A 19,107-nucleotide genomic window follows, 5' to 3' on the forward strand; every position below is an offset into this window, starting at 1 on the left:
GTGCATAGGTTATTTAGCTATTTGTTTTTAGGATATTATCTCAGATAATCATGACATATATCCCTTTTTCCAAAATAACTCCTATATTGTCACCCCTATCGTGGATAATCATAAATTTGTAATTTGTCATTAAACATGATGAAATTACACTTGGTTTGACTTTGAAAGGGTTTGATGCCATTTAGGAAGGTGGTTGATAGCTATTAAAAAAATAATCAGTTTTGATACATAATTCAAGGATTTTATTTTTGACAGCAGACTATCTTTTTAAAATTCAATGCCATCAACCACCTTCTTAAATGGCAGCAAACTCATTCAAAATTTAACCAAGTTAACATCGTTTGTAATTTCATCATGTTTAATGACAAATTACAAAGTTTGGATTATCTGCGATAGAGGTGACAATGTGGGGGTTAATTGGGAAAAAGGGCTATATGTCAAGATTATCAGATATAATAACCTCGTTTTTAAATTTATTCAACAAAATTGATAAATATGACATATGTACTTGAAGACATTATTCTCATAAAAGGAAATAGATATCAATTATGAGATTAATATCTTTAAGTAACTATGTTCTACTTGCCGATATTTGCTCTGATAGTGGGTGTGAGAGTTTGCTTGATTTTTCCCCTGCGGCGTCTATGTGTGATATCTTAGCAAAATGGCGTGGCCTTGATAACAGATTGAAGATTAAAGGAGCTTACTTGGCATGTGTCTTGTGGGAAGAGAGAAACAACTTGCTTTTTAACAACAAAATTACCTCTCATGTTATTCTATTGGCTCGTGTCTCACGGTTTGTGGAAGAGAATGCAAAGTATGCTCGCCAAATTTACACAGTGAGCATGACTGCCCCATGCAGCAGCCCACGTCATTGGGTTCCTCCCCCAGCAGGTGCCACGAAAATAAATGTGGATGCATGCCTTGGTGTTGAAGGATGGGTGGGCCTTAGTGCCATTGCCCGCATATCAAATGGTGATGTAGTCTTTGCTGCTACGCGTCGTGTTAAAGCGTATTGGGCTGCTGAAATTGCGGAAGCTAAAGCCCTTGAAATGGCTGTGAGGCTGGGCAAAAGATATGGGCTGCAGGAGATCGTTCTGGAATCGGATTGTCAAGTTGTTATTAATCGCCTCTCCAATTAGCATGCTATTTTTTTGTCATACCTAGATATTACTCTCTCCAGCATTTAATCCTCGTGTGTTTGTTTTTCTTCTGTTGTATGGTCGCATGTTAAGCCCAATGGGAATTATGTAGCACATCATCTAGCTAAGATAATCCCTTTTGGGATTGAACAGATTTGGGAGAACCATTACCCCCCCGGAGGTGGCTCCCTATATTTTGATGGACAATTTGTCCTCGAGTTAATTTAAGTGATACTTTTCCCCTCAAAAAAAAAGGTAACTATGTTCTATGTATCAATTTTGTTAAATAAACATTAAAAAATAGCTAAACTTATGGACTGGATGCTTAGGTTAGAAAAACCGATAAAAATATTAGTGGTCAGGTATCTATATCTCCGATGGAACATATAATTTTTTTTGGTAGTAGCGAGGTTTGATGAATTGCTGACGGCTAGATGTTTATAAACAACACCCATTAATAAAACTTCCTCCGTTATATTTTAAATGAAATGTAGGGCCTTAATACTGAGATTATTTAAGAGAGCAGATCAGAGATAGAGAGGAAGAAAAAGAGGGACTCATGTGATGAGAAAAGGGATAAGTAGAAGTGAATACCATATGAAGTATGTTTCATTCATTTTGAAACGACCTAAATGGTAAGTATTTTATTTATTTTAGAACAGAGGAAGTAATATACAGCAGTGTAATTTTAAATAACAGATAATTGGTAAAAAAAAATTAATTTGTGTGCCATTACACGTGTCGCCCAAAAAAACTGCAAATGTTTAAAATTATGACACATGCCAAGTGGAAAGTCTAGATCACTCTGTTCTTTGGACTGAACTGAACTGAACTGAATTTGTGTGAACTAAACTAAACTGAACTAAACTTAATTTGTCTGAACTGTACAGAACTGAATTGAAGTGAATGAGAAGTGTGAGAGGAAACTAATTGAACTGAACTGATTTTTTCTTGAATTTGTCTGAACTGAATTATTTTTCATCAATTTAATCCAAAAGAACATATCCTTAACAAGCGTCAAGTTCCATGATGTTGCTAGCCCAAAAAAATGTAACATTTGCAAGTTTCGAAAAGTATAGATCACAAATAATATGTTTTAAAAAAACAAAATCGTATGTTTTTATTCTATATCAACATCAATTTGATATGATTTCGTCATATTTTTTTTATTTTACCTTTCTCTAACCATCATTTGAATTTGTGGAAAAAACAACACAAATAATATTTATTTATTCACAAACATTATTTGTTATATACACAAACATTATATGTTTCATTCCTTACAAAAGGAATATAAGAAGAAGATAATACTACCTCCGTTTCCTAAAGATCTTCCTTGTTACTGTTACTACAAATACCAATGAGAATCAAGTTGTATGGGGTGTGGGGTGGGTAAAGTAGGAGAGAGAAAGGGGTTAAGATAAATAAACAAATAAAAAGGGGTTAAAGTAGGAGAGAGAAAGGAAGTAAAATTGAATTAATAATGTAATGGTGGATCATATGATAGGGACATGAGAGTGTAAAAAGGGGGGGGGGGGGGAATTCCAAATAAGGAATAAAGTAAGATGAAAGATCTTTTGGAAACGCACTTAAACGGAAAGAGGGAATATCTTTAGGAAAAGGAGGGAGTATGATATAATTTCATCAAATTTTCATTTTACTCCTCTCAAACCATTATTTATATTTGTGTGAAAAACAACACCAAAATTATTTGCTTGTACACAAACACTATATATTATACTTCCTCCGTTTCATAATACTCGCTACACTTTCTATTGTGGGAAGTTTGACATTACACTTCCTTTTTGGGCAATAAACTCTCTTTATCTCTCTCCTCTCACATGGGTCCCTTTTCTTTTTACTCTCTACCTCTCTCTTCTCCAAAAATTGTCTAGGAGTCCGTGAATTGAGAAGTGTAGCGAGTATTATGAAAAGGAGGAAGTATTATTATATACACAAATAATATATTTTTCTTTTTTGCAATTCAAAGTATTTATTGATAACCAAAAGGATTTACAAATAAAACAACTATAGGCAACAGGCTGCCTAAATAACAGTACCTTACAAACCCTCAAGCAAAGGTAACAACCTGCCTAGCCACCAGAACCTGAAAGCCTTCAAATCATACAATCAGTTTAGTCCTTTCCTGTTCACTACATCTACTGAACACTCTAAAGATGATATCCTTAACTAGATTGCTAGGACTCATTACAGAATGTTTAAAGAACATACTATTTCTTTGCAACCATATTGCATAAAGACTCTCAGTATAAAGTATCACAATCACCTTATCCTTGCTTTTCTTACTTCTAGCTTTCTTTATAGCATTTGCAATCTCCCCCATTAATATAGCCCAAAACATGCGTCTAGACTTTCTTTACTGTAAGTGCAGCTAAAGAAAAGATGATGAGTGGTCTCCAATTCCTACCCACAAATCTTACAATAAGGGCTAACATTCAAATCGCACTGGTTTACCCTGGAAGCATTTTCTAGCCTATTATGCAAGCATAGCCATAAGATGAAATTACTCTTTGGATTTGCTTTGTTATTACACACCAATCTTCTCCATTCAACCCTTTCATTGTCTTCTTGGAGTTTTTTGTATGTCTTCTTAATGCTAAAAGTAATAGGGGAACTAATTGCACTCCATCCTCCAACTCTCACCAAGAGGTCTCTAGAAGCAATGATCTTCCTAAGAATCCAAGTAATGTTACTAGAAATAGCAACATCCTGCACACTGCTTCACTACAGTAGGCATTGACCCACTTCATCCAGAGTTTATCCTGTTTAAAAGCAATAGCCCATAACATAACTTCGACATAGCTGCTTTATTCCGGTTTACCATATTCACCACATTCCAACCACCATCAGTTTTTGGCAATTGGATGGAAGACCATGTCACATGAGCCATTCTAGAATTATAAGCAGCTCCAGTCCACATGAACTTTCTACATATTGTCTCCACTGCCTTATATAACTTCTTAGGAAGAGGGAAAATTTGAGCCCAATAGTTTTGCATACTCCCAAGAATAGACTTAATAAGATGAAGTATGCCAGCATATGAAAGGAAGTGAGCCATCCACCCTTGAGCCTTTGCATTAATTTTGTCAATAAGAGGTTTGCACTGAGAGACACTAAGTTTCTTGGTTGCAAGAGGAACACCAAGATACCTAAAAGGCAATAAGCCAATAGGCATTTGATGTATAGCCTCCTCTTGGTTAATGCATAGATACAACTCTTTTTATCATTTGCCTCCAAATTTGAAGCCTTAGAAAATTTCCTAAAAGCTTCCATCATTTTTCCCACTGAACTGTGATATGCTCTCACAAACATGAGCAAATCATCTGCAAACATTAGGTGAGTGAGCTTCACTCTCTTGCACTTAGGGTAATAGTTTAAACCAGGATGACTACTCATAACCCCCAAATACCTACTAAGATATTCTGTACTCAGGGAAAATAGGAATGGAGACAAGGGATCCCCCCCGTCTCAAGCCTTTCTGAGCAGGGAAAGGCAATGTAAGCATTCCATTTAGGAGAATGGAGTATGAGACTAATCACGAAACCCCAACTCCTTCATCAAATGATCCAAGAAACACCATTCAACAAAATCATACGCTTTCCTAATATCCACTTTAATGACACATCTAGGGGACGTATGACTTCTGTTATAACCTCTTATCAATTCAGTGCCCAAAAGAATATTATCCACTATCTGCCTACTAGTGATAAACCTAGTTCGAGAGCAACTCACCACCTCTGTAATAACTTGTTGAAGTCTACTAGTTAAAATCTTAGAGATCAGCTTGTACATTACAGAACAACAAGCTATAGGTGTAAAATCTTTAGCATATATGGCATTATCAACTTTGGGATTTAAAGTAATAGTAGTGTTATTAACTAGTCTATGACATAAAGTTGTATCAAAGAATTCCATGATACCATCATACACATCTTCTTTAATTATGTGCCAACTTTTTAAAAAAAAAATACTGCATTAAAAGCCCTGATCAATAGCAGCTAAGACACAGTCAATTTCTACAAATATCGTTACCTAATGAGTTAATAACTCACAGGCCTACCGAGTCAATCTTGACCCAATTCTGACCACCCTCAGATTAATGCCCTATCAGAATGAGTACCCAGGAGCTTCTTATAGAACTGCTTAATTTCATCTTGTATGTCTTAGGGATCAGTCAACACAACCTCCTGAGAGTTGTGAAGCAAGGAAATCTTGTTTCTAGCATTTCTCACCCTTGTAGCTGTGAAGAAAAACTTAGAATTAGAATCACCCATTGAGAGCCAGTTAATTCTAGATTTCTGCATTAGGATACTTTCATCTATATGAGACCATTTTTTCAATTTCTCTAAGGTTTCCTTCTCTTCATGTTGCAAGGTAACATCAGACTGCAATGCAGGCAAAGCTCGTAATGCAGCAAGTTTTTTCCTAAGCTCCTCCACTTTACAATGAGCTTTAGAGAAACTTTTGGCATGAAAGTCTTTAAGAGCATGCTTAACAACCTTCAACTTCTCCCAAATATTCTTCATTTTATGGTTACAATGAATAGACCCCCCAAGATCTATGCGCAACTTCAATAAAACCTTCTTGGTCTGCAAGAAAATTAGAGATCTAAAGGGTCTCCCCCCTTCCTGTTGAATTCTATCCAGAGTAAACAGCAAGGAGTGTGATCTGACACTCCAGCAGGGGGATACTTAAGCACAACATCAGTATAAACAGAGATCCAAGCACAATTGACTATAGCCTTGTCAATTTTGCTTAAAATCTTTTCCCCGCCTGTACCTTTATTATTTCAAGAATAATAAACACCAGAAGAGGGAGCTTCAATGAATTGGTGATCCTCCATAAAGTTGCTGAAATCAATTGTTTCAGCCTGGCCAACATCAGACCCCTGAATTCTATCAGCTGCATATCTAACATCATTATAATCTCCCATCATAATACACGGAGTTTGAATGTTGGTAACAAAATCACTTAGCTCTAACCATAGTGACTTCCTATCCTGGATTGTGTGGAGACCATACACAACTGCAAAATGAAAAAGATGAGCACCATTGCTATTTTGAACATTAACAATGATGAGCTGATCAGACATGAAGTTTAGCACCACCCTAGCTTCACTCTTCAACCATCCTAAACAAATCCTACCTCTAGGAGAAGCATCATAATTGTACACCCAACTCCATTTTCACCAAATTGCTACTATATTTTCAATTTATTATGAGGCCCAACCCTTGTTTCCAATAAAACACAAACGGTAACATGCTGCGAGTGGAGGAAGTGTTTTATTTCCTTCAATTTGAAGGGGTCATTCATACCCCTAACATTCCAACTTGTCATTATCATTATGACAAATAGGGGTTTGGTCCCCTAGCACCCCCTGGTAAGCCTGAGCCAAATTGTAAATGAACCCCACTTTGCATGCTTTTCCCTTCATCTTTAGTTTTACTTGTAACCATTTTCCATGCCCCACCCTCCTTTGTTTCTTTTTCCTGAACTCTAGTAGGCCGGTGTTAAAACTGGTGTTATAATCACAGGTTCAACATTGTGGTTAGTAGGAACTTCAGTAGATTCCATCAATTCATCAGTAACCACACCATCAGATTCTACCCTTATCTCTTGAACAACCTCTTCTACAGACTTAGCCACTGCAATTCCTTTCTTAAGAACCGATTTCCGAACAACTTTACTAGGCCCCTGGCTTGGATTTTTGTTACAACTATATCCCACCATTTGACACTTCTTACAAGAAGGAGGCAGCCAATCAAACACAACTTTTTGGTTAAACACCTGCCCATTAGGATCCTCCACAGCCACTTCCCTAAGAATGTCTTAGGTGACATCTAATTCAATCAGCACACGAGCAAACGAGACCCTCAGCCCCTTGCTAGTACACTCATCAGCATACAAAGGCACCCCAAGGATACTCCTAATTCTACACAATGAATCTCCTCCCCAACAACTCAAAGGCAAGTTTGGGAACTTAACCCAAATAGGTATGACTTTTAGTATCTCATCATGAAAATTAAAATTTGCGATCCAATGTTTGGCAATCATTGGCTTGCCATAGAACAAATGAGGCCCTAAAAACAACACCTTATCTCTTTCCTCGCTAGACTGCAGTCTAACAATATAAAAGCCTCCCTCATGCTTAAAAATAGTTGGTTCCTCTATACAACCCTACTCAGAGTTAAGATATTGAGATATAGAATTTAACGTAGGGTTTTGCCCCGCTACATAAACCACAACAGCATTAACCCAACATTCACTTTGCCTTTCAATCTCAAAATCTTATCCAATTTTGCAATTCTAGCACCATTCTTAATAATTGGGGCTACAAATTTTAAACACATACCTTTGTTTGAAATCCTGTTTTGAGCTGTGAAGCTCTTCCACTTCAGATGTGCAGCCTCCACATGATTCTCATTTTCAGGGGTTTCCGTCATCGGAGCTTAAATTGGGTTTTCCTTCACCAAAGTAGCAAGAGTTACTGTTCCTTTCATTTCCTCCACTAAATCAGCCAAAAGTTGCTTTTTTGAAGCTTGATCCCCATTACTCGAGTTCCCTGGAGTCGACGAGTTGCTCACCTGTCCCGGATTCTTCTTTTTCGGTCCCATAACCGACCAACGATGCAGGATAATTACTCACCTTATCGTGCGCCAATAGAGGATTTTAGGAGGGTCTCGATAATAATTTTTTAAAGGATATTTCAAAAATACACCAACTCTATATTTTTGACATTCCTTACAAAGGGAAAAATAAGAATGAGGATGTGCCATTCAAAAATAAAGAAAAAGAAAATCACAATTACACAACTAAGCTTGCTGCCAATTAGTGTCAAAAGCCATGTTGTCCTTTGAAGTCTGGAACCTTGGAGGAGTCTTGTAGAAAGACCATGATGTTCTTATTACATGTTTCTCAAACATCTCACTGTTAAAAGGTTTATCATAATATTTAGCATTATATTCTTTCTTTATTGGTAATATGATTAAATTGCCTTTAAGAGCGTTTATACACAGTTGGCGGGTAAAAGCTAGTGAAAAAGTTAGATAGCACCCAATGAAATATAACTAGTATTTTTGGCTTGAACGATGCCACGAGATGTCATAATTATCAAATGTATTATTATTCATAAGTTTTGTAATTGATTTTAAATTAGCTTTTCGTAATTTTCTTTCTAGTGCGAAATTGAAAAATGGATGTTATGGCATTATAAGTTGTTTTAAAAAAAACATCCAAGTAATTGGGGATAAAAATAACAGTGTCAATAAAATTAGGGTAAGAGAACGTTCTTACTTTAATAAAAGTGTTAGATTATCAAAAAGTTTATATATGTCTTTACAGTTACATATACTTATAAGACTATATTATGTTTTACTTTGAGAAATTAAACGTTCTTATTGTAGTGGATTGGAGGTCAAATGCCCACATTTGATTTCAAAGGTAAGTGTTCGATTCCAAAGTAGCTATACATTGTTAACATCTTTTAATGAGAGCATAAACATCTATACAAATATATTAAAGGTGTGCGTGACAATGTATACACGCCACGTGGCACTTCTGTTACTCCACTAGAATTGTCAAATGTGTACATAAGTCATGTCAATTAACAAAAGTAAAATTAGCTTGCAACAAGATTTGAACTCATGACCTCTTGCTATTATACATGACACAATTACCATCTCAATCAATTTTTTATCATGCTTTAAGTGTCCACATTATTATATTTTTGTACTTTTTCAATGTTGAGTTTTTTTTAATATATTTTAATGGAAATAGGAAAAAAAATGCATATCAAATTCGAAAAACAACACCAACCCGGGACAACGTTCGGGCCCAAATATTAGTTTGTATTAGAAATTTGAGAAAAATGTCACATGGCACCATTCTTTTGATAGGAATGTCTTTTAATATATTGTATAAATTGATGTTCCTTCCTTACGGTGAAGGGAGCTTTTTCTTCTTCTTGAGGACTCATTTTAACTTATTTCTTTATTCATTTTGGCTATTTGGTATTAAATGGCTATTACGATATTAGAATATATTGTTTATCAAGAGATTTGAGGGGAAAAAAATGATTAGTATGTTCAAGGATAAGAATTTTATCTAGACCTCAACTTTTATAATTTATACTTTTTTGTTCTGTAATTTATAGGTTAGATATTGAGAATAGGGGGAAAGATAAGATAATTCCTACAATCCTATTCCTATAAACACCATATTTAATAAGATTTGAACCTAAAAGTTTTGTCGAATTACCAACCAGTATTATTTGATAGTTGATATGTTCCACAATGACATAGGACAAAGAAAATATCACGCCTATGTTCTTAAGTATTGACGCTTGTGTCAAATCAAGGAAAAAACTGTGTCATCTTATAATTAGTCAAATATTTTAACGTCCACTGCTGGTGTTCCATACATGATACAACAATATACTTTATTACATTTTGAGTCCTTTCCCTATATCATAGTTCAATTTCTTGGCCCTTTAAACTAACTATATGACATTTTTTTCCCACTTGGAACGTCATGATGAGATGAATGATCATTTCAACTTGGAACCTCTCATAAGTTAACCCCGTCTAAATTTGTGGGTAGACACTTTGGGATTAGCGATGGTAAGGAAAAACTCTCTCTCAAAGTACTTCTAATGGAGATTGAACCCTCAACATTAAGGTTGGAAGGTTCTTTTCCTTACCATTAGACAAGTTTGGTACTGACTATGTCATGTGGTAGTAATATGATGGTAGTAATGGACGAATGGTGCGGTACTACTATTTTACAAACACCGCTTCATAGCAGTAGTGAGTCGGTTAAACGGTTAACTTTACTAGTTTCTCCCGAGAAAAAGAAAAGAATATGCATGCGTATATGCTAAACAAAATGCATTTTTTCTATGATGATTATATAACCTGTATACTACTACTATTCTGTTTTTGTATAGGTGATATAGAATATTGATGAAATAATATATATATATATATAAGAAGTAAAAAAATGAAAACATTACGCAATACTATATTTTGTCATAATTCGAAAAACTAATACCGTTTTAGAAATTATATTTAGTAAGTATGTATTATAAATACTAATGGTTGTGTACATTAAAATCTTATTACAAAAAGCAATTGCCGCAAGAGTGTGGTTGGCTCAATCGATAATTTACTAGTAACATATATCTTTTTCATCCTCAATTTATTGAGTCAAAGAAAAACGAGTACAATTCATGTATAATTTAAAAGTTATGTACGAAGATGATGTTGTATTTTAATATAACCTTATTTTTTCTCAAACATAGTACAATTATTTCAATTATTAACTTAAAGTACTCTTTCAGGATCACAAGAAGCTAAGGAATATGAGAACAATTCACTTGATCTTTACCAAGTAAAATATGAAAAAATAGGTTAAGGTTAAGCCTATACAAAAAAAAAAATAACTAAATGAATGAATGAAAGAATAAATAAATAATCATCCTAGCTAGCTATACGTGCATAATCCACTAGCTAACTCTATATACATTTTCGTTATATGGAAAAGGTTAAAACAGCTTGCTAGCAAATTCGCCTTTAGGACTCCCTACCTCACTTGCACATGAACTAGAATTATTAGCCGCCGCAAAATCTCTAAGCTCGGATAAACTCCTTCCCAAATGCAAAGCCATCTTCATCTCAAATAACTCACCATTCTCTCTTTTCCCTAAATCTTTCTCTTCTAAGTTGGACTTAACTTTCTCTTCTAACAAGTTAAAAAAGCCAGCACAATTCCTATACATCTCAAACACCATCCCTACTTGTCCACCATGCTCTATAGTGTTCACCACACTAGCCAAGGACCCTGCAACTGCCGCCACAACCCCTCCTACCGCCCCGCCATGGCCTCCGAAAGCGGATCCAACTGCCGCTATCCCCATGAGCAATGGACCAGAGACGGCTAGGGTTTTGTTCAACTTTAATGCCTTGTTCCCTAATTTAACAAAATCCTCTATATCCCTCCTATCTATCACTCCCACAATTTGTTTCATCTCCTCTTCCAACTCTTTACTCCATCCATTCACTACTCCCTCTTTCTTGGCATGCAAGTTTTCTTTAGTATTACTCCCATATCCATTTTCTGGAGACAAAGGTTTCTTAAAGGGCCACCACATAGCTGGCTTGAATGTATTAGGGAATTTATCAATCATGGCCCCTAGAAGAGGAAGAGGATATGCTTTATCTAGGGCTAAAACTCTTTCCATTGCCTCCTCTACATCTTCTTCTGTAGGTGATTCAAGAGAAAGACATGTTTCTATCTCGGTTCGAAGCTTCTTGAACAGCCTCACTGCATTTCTTTGCTCTTCAACTAGCTGAGAAGGTTGGATCTTGTTCATTATTGAAAGGATCCCTGTTCCTGCAACAAATAGTAGGGTTGAAGCTACCTTCAAACCTAGGACAGGCTCATCAGAGGATAATCCTACAGCCATACCAACCATGGTGGTCGCAGTTAGGGTTACCATGTTGAGGGAATTTAACAATAAGGAGTTCCAATTTTCACGTTGTTTACCAATGTTTTGGTGCATCTCAATCCTATCTAAAACAGCCTCTAGAATTACATGTAGTTTAATGGTAGCTAATGATGTGATAATGTCATCCTCATCATGACTGACTTCTTGTGGTGTAGAAATGTTTTCTGATGGTAGGACTGTTTTTGTGTTTTTCTTAAAGAGGGTAACATTTGAGATGTTTAGGTTTTTCAAAAACTTACCATTATTTGGTAACTTTGGGATCGAAATGGCTGATTTTATACTGAGGCTAGAAGTCATAGAACGAATAAGAGATTGTGTAACATCGTTTGATCTTATTGTTAATGATCTTATAGATGAAGATTGTAACGTAGTCATATTATAAAATTAACTTGGAGGAATGTATATTGTATAAGATAATGATTGATGAATATATTTGAACTTTCAGATAGATCTTGGTTGTATTGAATGTTGAAAATGGTGTTGATGAAGATTGTAAAAAGAGAGAAATATGAGTTTGTAGTTTGGTTTTTCGGTTTTTGGCCAAGAAGCGTTAGATTTATATATGCATGCAATGATGCAAAGTTGGTAAGAGTACACAGTTTGACAATGTTGACCAATAACGTACAAGGTAGTTTGGTTTGACAAAGCACATTGAATGGACCTATTCATTCTTTCAATTTTATTGTTTCTTATGGATAAATTTTACTTGGAAAATACTTTTCTTATCTTGCAAATTGGATCACGAAATTTGACGACGTGCATGTGCGCACTGCGCAGTAGGGTAGGGTTAGCGCGAAAAATTCAGATCAGTACTGCTACGAACTACGAAGCATGCATTCTTCTTCTCGAAGGGGCGTCAGGCTTCCTCTGTTGTCCAATTCTAATTTCTAATACCCCATTTTGGCATTTTCGTATGTTGCGTTAATCATAAATTGGATTCAGAAGCAATTTTTTTATTCAATAAAAACTACTCAATGGATAAAATATAAATCAGAGATGCAAGACATAATGGCTGCCTATTACGACACATGACAATGTCTGAGTAGCTATCTATCTCATTAAATTAAGGTCGGGATAAAACAAAAGTCTTTAATTATGTGGATAACGGCTTCGTTTTTAATTATGTGGAGAAGGGTTTCAGCTCTAACCTACACCTACTAAAGTGCTCAAACTTTCTACTTTAATAGGGGCATTTTGCTCTTTTTGTAAGAGAATTGGTATTATCAATATTATTGGGATTGAGATCCTACTTTGGATCGTAAAGATTGGTAGGATAGAATCGACGAGATTGAATCGTAAGATCGTAAGATCGTAAGATTGTAAAATATAGGGTAAATTAGTGAAAATTATACTATAATATGGTCAAAATACTCATGTTAGAACTTTACACACATTAATAATGATATTTTTCATTCTCAAATGGTGATAGTAGTTCAATACTCTAAGGTTGAAATAACATGTGACCAAAAGCCAATAATAGAAAGATAATATTTGGAATTATTTTGTAAAATTTTATGATAGAATCGGATTGTAGAATAATAGGATCGTAGATTCGTATTATGATTCTACCATGTGGATTTTAGTAGTCTGGTAGGATCAAAAGATTATTTAATTAAGATTCTATGTAGAATCGGGATCGAAATTGTCCTTCCAAATCGTAGGATAGTAAGATTCGGATCGAGATTTTAACAATAATAATTGGTATCATTTGGAAAGAAATCAGTACTATTAGGACATATTTTGGTATAACCAGAAGTATAACTGGTAACCAATTGCTTTAGTTTTCTTATCCCTAGACAAAAGAAAAGTTTAAACACAATTTTTTTGAAGAAGCTTCACCATTAGTGCAATTTATGGTACCATTAGAACAACTTTTGGTGCCAAAATGATAGCCAATTATTGGTACCAATTCAAATGCAATCCAAATATAATCTATGATGAGCTACAACTTTTATCGTAGATCGGTTAATTTGTTTTCGGTATGTATTAAAAGGTATATTTCCATAATATCTTTAGATTTTCTCTATTATTTGTACCTCGCAAGATTGGTTTTATCATGCAATTAGTTCTTGTCCCGGGTCATACGTCTCGGATTATTAATGACGTGTATTTGAAGTCTTCAAAAATAGAAATATATGTCTTTAAATCGTTCCCCCCTCCCCCAAAGACCAACATGAGCATAGTAGTGTATGTAGTTGGTTAGTGCATTAGCATATCAAATGAGAGGTCATGTGTTCGAGTGTTGAAACACACATTTTTATGGTTTAATGTCTCATTTGATTGTATGGAGGAGGGGATAGTACATGTGGAAACATGGCATTTGTTTGTCTTGGATTATATATATAAAGTTGTTGGAGCTAATATATTTGATTCATGATATTAATGCATTAGCATCACTGTACATTTTTTCCAATTATATTTTCCTCATACAAAATCAGTCCGATTTAAGTCAGTAAATTTATCCAATTAAACAAATTTAAGTTCAGCTCTTAGACTTTAGTATAACAAAAAGATCATCTCTTAGAGTTAATTTTTTATCTAATAATTAATTATGTACAACAAAATTTTGCTTTTCAATAGTAAAATTAATTCACTAATGAAACTCCGTATGATATCTACAAAAAGAAAAATAAAACTAACAAATTAAAATCATATTGAATCAAATAATTTATCCATGAAAGCTACAATCTTTGAGTATTAGATTCGCAATGTAAAGTATCTCTCGTAGAGATCTTTTCGAGCATGCAATCTATTCAGACTTCAGAGAGACAACCTAATGATTTGTTGTTGTGGCAAAACGATTTTCACCCGATTCTTTTGACTGTATTTAAAAGAAAGATTTATGTTGCGATCTTACATAATTCTTTATAAACAAAGCAATTTTACGATAATCAACCAAGAGGAGACATTAAACTAGACAAACAAACACAACTTCAAACATAAGGAAAGACTGGTACCAACATAAGACACTCTTATATATGACATACCATTCACCAAGAAGGGCAACAGGCAAAAAAAATAGATTTAATTTGAGTATTGTAGTTGTGAACATAATTACGTGTCAATGATTAATAAACGCAAACCCTAAGGACTAATAAAGGCGCATATGAACACATCATACTTTTTTTTTTTGAGGGGAAAGAGAAGTGCATTAATCAAAGGGACAAGGTGTCCATAAGTACATAAGGTGTTACAGCACTAGGACAGTGATGCTCCCAACATTGCTCAACACCAAAAGGCACAACTTTAGCAAGGTTATGGGCAATAGTATTCCCATCCCTTTTAACATGAGAAAAAGAAACAGAAGAGAAAGCATTACACATAGCAAGAATATCCCCAAGTACTGCATCCAAGTCAGAGAAGAAAATTGCTGCTTTTGTTAATCTTTTCGTGGCTACTAGAGAGTCGGACTCGAAAATCACATCCCCATACCCATGAGCTTTGGCTAAGCGGCTTGCCATATAAATAGCCTTGCATTCAGCTACCTCGGGAGGCCAGTAGGCACGCACACGTCTGGTTGCAGCAAAGCACACCTTATCTTCCGAGTTGCGAGCTATCACTCCAAGTCCCACCCACCCTTCCTCGGCCAAACTTGCATCCGTGTTCAATTTAATAGCGCCTGTAGCGGGAGCATGCCATCGGCCTGGGCTCGGAACCACGGGGGAGCGCACTCCTCCATAAATCCTCACAGCATATGTGTTAAAATCATCGACTTGTCTCATGATTCTCTGGCCCACAACAGTGGCAGGGTGGCTTGTATGCTCAAAGACTTTCCTGTTTCTTTCAACCCAAACATTCCAACGGATATAACAACCCTTTTGGACCATATTTGCATCCATCTCATTCCATCTGACGAGGGTCTCACACATGGATTCATCTTCCACTCCTGGCACTAACATATAACTGCATACCTCTTTCCACAACTTTAGCGACATTGGGCAGCGATAGAACAAATATAATTGCGTTTCCTCCTCTCTGGCACAACAAGGGCAACAAGCTTCGTCGATGAGGTGACGTTTCTTAAGCACTTCCCTTACCGGGAGTGAATTTGTGCAAGCACGCCACAGGATATGACGAACCTTAGGTGACACAGTTAAGCTCCATAAAATATTCCACACTCTATGAAAATCCAGGTTCCCCCTTTTCCAAGCATATAAGCAGTTTTCACCGAATAAGTGCCATCCTTAGAGTACGCCCAAGTTAAATCGTCCTGTAAACATCTAGTGCTTAAAGGGATGGCCATAATACAATGTTGGTCACGTTCATTGAAACGGCTCTCAATAAGGTCCACATTCCACTCCTTCCGTTCAACATCCATTAAATCTCCCACCACATCCAGTCCCTCCACTCGAGCACTCTTGATGAATCTACCTTCTTCATCCCCCACCCATGGTGCGCTCCATATATCAATTTTCATACCATCTCCAACCCTCCAAATCAAACCTTCCAATACCAAATTCTTCGCGCCCCAAATACTTCGCCACGAGTAGCTATGCGAATAGCCTAACCATGCTTGACAAACATCACCATGAGGATAGTACTTGGCCCTCATTACCCTACTCAGAAGAGAATTTTTGTAATGCAGTAACCGCCAAACTTGTTTACCCAACAAGGCATCATTAAAGACCGCTAGGTCCTTAAATCCCATACCCCCATACACTTGGGTTTACACATTTTCTCCCAACTTAGCCAATGCATCTTCCGTTCATCCCCTTTCCCTCGCCACCAAAATCGAGCCATAGCAGAATGAATTTCTTGTATAACAGCCACGGGAATCTTGTAAACGCCCATCAGATAGGTAGGCAATGCTTGGATTACAGCTTTGATATGAACCTCTTTCCCAACTCGTGACAACAACTTTTCTTTCCAACCCCTCAACTTCTTCCACATTCTATCTAATAGTTCCCGAAAAATCACTTTCTTAGATCACCTAACCATAGATGGTATACCAAGATATTTCTGGTGTCTATCAACCTGCCTCATATGGAGAATAACAATCAATTCTTCTTTTTTCTCACAGTCTACCCCACGACTAAACGATACTTCCGACTTTTCATAATTAATTTTCTGCCCGGATGCTGCTTCATATTTGTTGAGAATATCAACTATTGTCAAGCATTCTTGTCGGGTAGCCCTGGTAAAGAGAAGACTATTATCTGCAAAAAGAAGGTGAGAAATTTCTGGACCATTTCGGCTTGCTTTCGCACCATGAATTTCTTTCGTAGCCACCTTGTGTTGAATCATCTGAGAAAAGGCATCAGCAACCAAGATAAACAGGAACGGAGATAAAGGATCACCCTGACGCAATCCTCTAGAGGGAGACAAAGAACCACATACTCTTCCATTAATGATGAAAGAATATGAAACAGTAGCAACACAACTCATCACCAGGTTAACCCATCTTCCATCAAACCCCATTGTCAACAAGAGCTTCCTGAGAAAGCCCCACTCCACTCTGTCGTAGGCTTTACTCATGTCAAGTTTCATCGCAATCAATCCTTTCCTGCTATTATTCATCTTCTTCATAGTGTGAAAGATCTCCAGAGCAATGAGAGAGTTATCCGAAATCATTTGTCCAGGGACAAAAGCACTTTGATTTTCAGTTACAATTGCATGGAGAAATTGTTTGAGCCTTAGAACAATAGCTTTAGAAGCTATTTTGTACAAAACATTACATAAACTGATAGGCCGAAATTCGGAAATGACGTAGGAGATTTCACTTTAGGAATAAGAGCAATATTAGTACGATTGACATCACCTGGGCAAGCACAGTTATGTAAAATATTGCTAATATAGGTAAATACCTCATCTCCAATGATATGCCAGAACCTCTGATAAAAGATGGCATGCATCCCATCAGGTCCGGGGGCCTTACAAGGGTGCATCTCACATAATGCTGCATAAATCTCCTCTTTTGTGTATGGACGCAACAAAATATCATTATATTGCTGGGTCACAGAAGACGTCACATGCTTTAGAACTTCTTGTAAATTTTCGCCAGATGGCACAGACGAAGTGAAAATAATATCAAAATATCGATCCACCTCTCTCTCTATGCTCTCTTCCTCTGTTTGCCACACACCATTGCAGTCCTTTACACCATGAATAAAGTTCCTCTTTTTCCTCTGAGACGCCTTATGATGAAAATACGCAGTGTTTCTGTCCCCATCCTTTACTTTCGCAACTCTCGACCGAAGGTACCAGTAAGCCTCATTCTTAGCATGTAAACCATCAAGCTCACTCTCCAAATTAAAGCTGCACAGATATCACAATTCTCCCTCGAAATCGAGCCCCTCTGCGCCACATGAAGCTTTTTCTCAACTTGATCAATCTGCTTTTTTAAACCCCCGAAACTCTTCTTACTCCATCCTTGCAAGTTTTTTGCCACCGCCCCCAATCTTTTAGTAAGGTGCTCACCCTCCGTTGCACCCCAAGCATTCTTCACCACCTCCTCACAAGTATCATCTAACAACCACCCAGTCTCAAATCTGAAACCACGACTGCCCCTCACTCGCTCCCCTCCACTAACACCTTCTTTTAACACCACCGCAGCATGGTCCGAACTGTATCTAATAATCTAACTGAATGCTCAATGAAAGCCTCCGAAAACAAATCCAACCATTCACGAGATATTATAAAAAAACACATCATACTAATGAAACCCCCAATAATTGTAACTTTGTAAGAGCATGAGCAATGGGGTTGGTTTTGGTTGGTCTAACAAAAAGTAAAGCTAGCTTTACTTAGCTTTACCATTGAAGCAATTGGCCCTTGGAGTTGGTTGGTCTGGAATTCTAGACCAACCATGCCTTGGATGGTGTGCATAAACAACAAATGGGGTGTTGCCATATGTATCAATATTGTTTTATTGTTGCTGTTTTTTTACAAGATTGTTTTTTTTTTGTTTTCAAGTAAATAAAATCAGCTTATAATTTTTAAAAAAAAATTAAATTACAACTATAAAAAAAATTATCTATAAATTGAGCCTAAATTTGATATATTTTATCATATTTTTTCACAACCTACTTTTCTTTCTAATAACTTTCTCCTACCTAAAATTATTCAAAATGTATATAAATTAATTAATATATCACTAATTAAAACATGAATAAAAATTATCTACTCTATATAAGAATAAAAACATTTTCAATAGGAAAGAGAGTATATGATGGAGTATACCAAAAGTAAGAGAGAGAATTAGAAAAGCCAAGTAGAACTAGTCTAGCCATTGTGAGAAAAAAAAGATGAGTTGGTGGGAAGTTAGTGGGATGTGAGGTGTAAGAAGGAGGAAAGGAGAGAGAATGGAAAAACTACAAAGACCAACAAAAACCCACCCACCCATTGTAGATGCTCTAAGAGGCCGGGGATATTTTTTATTTTATTTTAATCATCAAAGTCTTCATTTAATGAGGTAGATAAATATTTCGGATCCCCTCAAAA

The 19,107-nt window shown here is 36.2% G+C and overlaps 3 protein-coding genes across 3 annotated transcripts; all 3 read right to left on the reverse strand.

Moving 5' to 3' along the window:
* Window positions 1–5,326: 5,326 nt before the first annotated feature.
* On the reverse strand, window positions 5,327–6,255 carry LOC104901029 (uncharacterized). The gene is made up of 2 exons (XM_010688572.1): window positions 5,970–6,255; window positions 5,327–5,853 (listed from the first exon to the last, which is right to left on the reverse strand). Exons 1-2 carry the CDS (start codon window positions 6,253–6,255, stop codon window positions 5,327–5,329), a joined length of 813 nt encoding a protein of 270 aa, XP_010686874.1.
* A 3,942-nt stretch (window positions 6,256–10,197) lies between these two features.
* LOC125492391 (probable F-box protein At4g22030) lies at window positions 10,198–12,181 on the reverse strand. The gene has a single exon (XM_048634827.2). The coding sequence runs from the start codon at window positions 12,040–12,042 to the stop codon at window positions 10,705–10,707; it is 1,338 nt and encodes a 445-aa protein (XP_048490784.1). The 5' UTR covers window positions 12,043–12,181; the 3' UTR covers window positions 10,198–10,704.
* Window positions 12,182–14,252: 2,071 nt separating this feature from the next.
* LOC104901030 (uncharacterized) lies at window positions 14,253–15,602 on the reverse strand. Its single transcript, XM_048635652.1, has 2 exons — window positions 14,850–15,602; window positions 14,253–14,282 (listed from the first exon to the last, which is right to left on the reverse strand). The coding sequence occupies exons 1-2, from the start codon at window positions 15,600–15,602 to the stop codon at window positions 14,253–14,255; spliced, it is 783 nt and encodes a 260-aa protein (XP_048491609.1).
* Window positions 15,603–19,107: the final 3,505 nt, after the last annotated feature.

The sequence above is a fragment of the Beta vulgaris genome, chromosome 8 (assembly GCF_026745355.1).
Source record: "Beta vulgaris subsp. vulgaris cultivar EL10 chromosome 8, EL10.2, whole genome shotgun sequence".
Lineage (NCBI taxonomy): Eukaryota > Viridiplantae > Streptophyta > Magnoliopsida > Caryophyllales > Amaranthaceae > Beta > Beta vulgaris.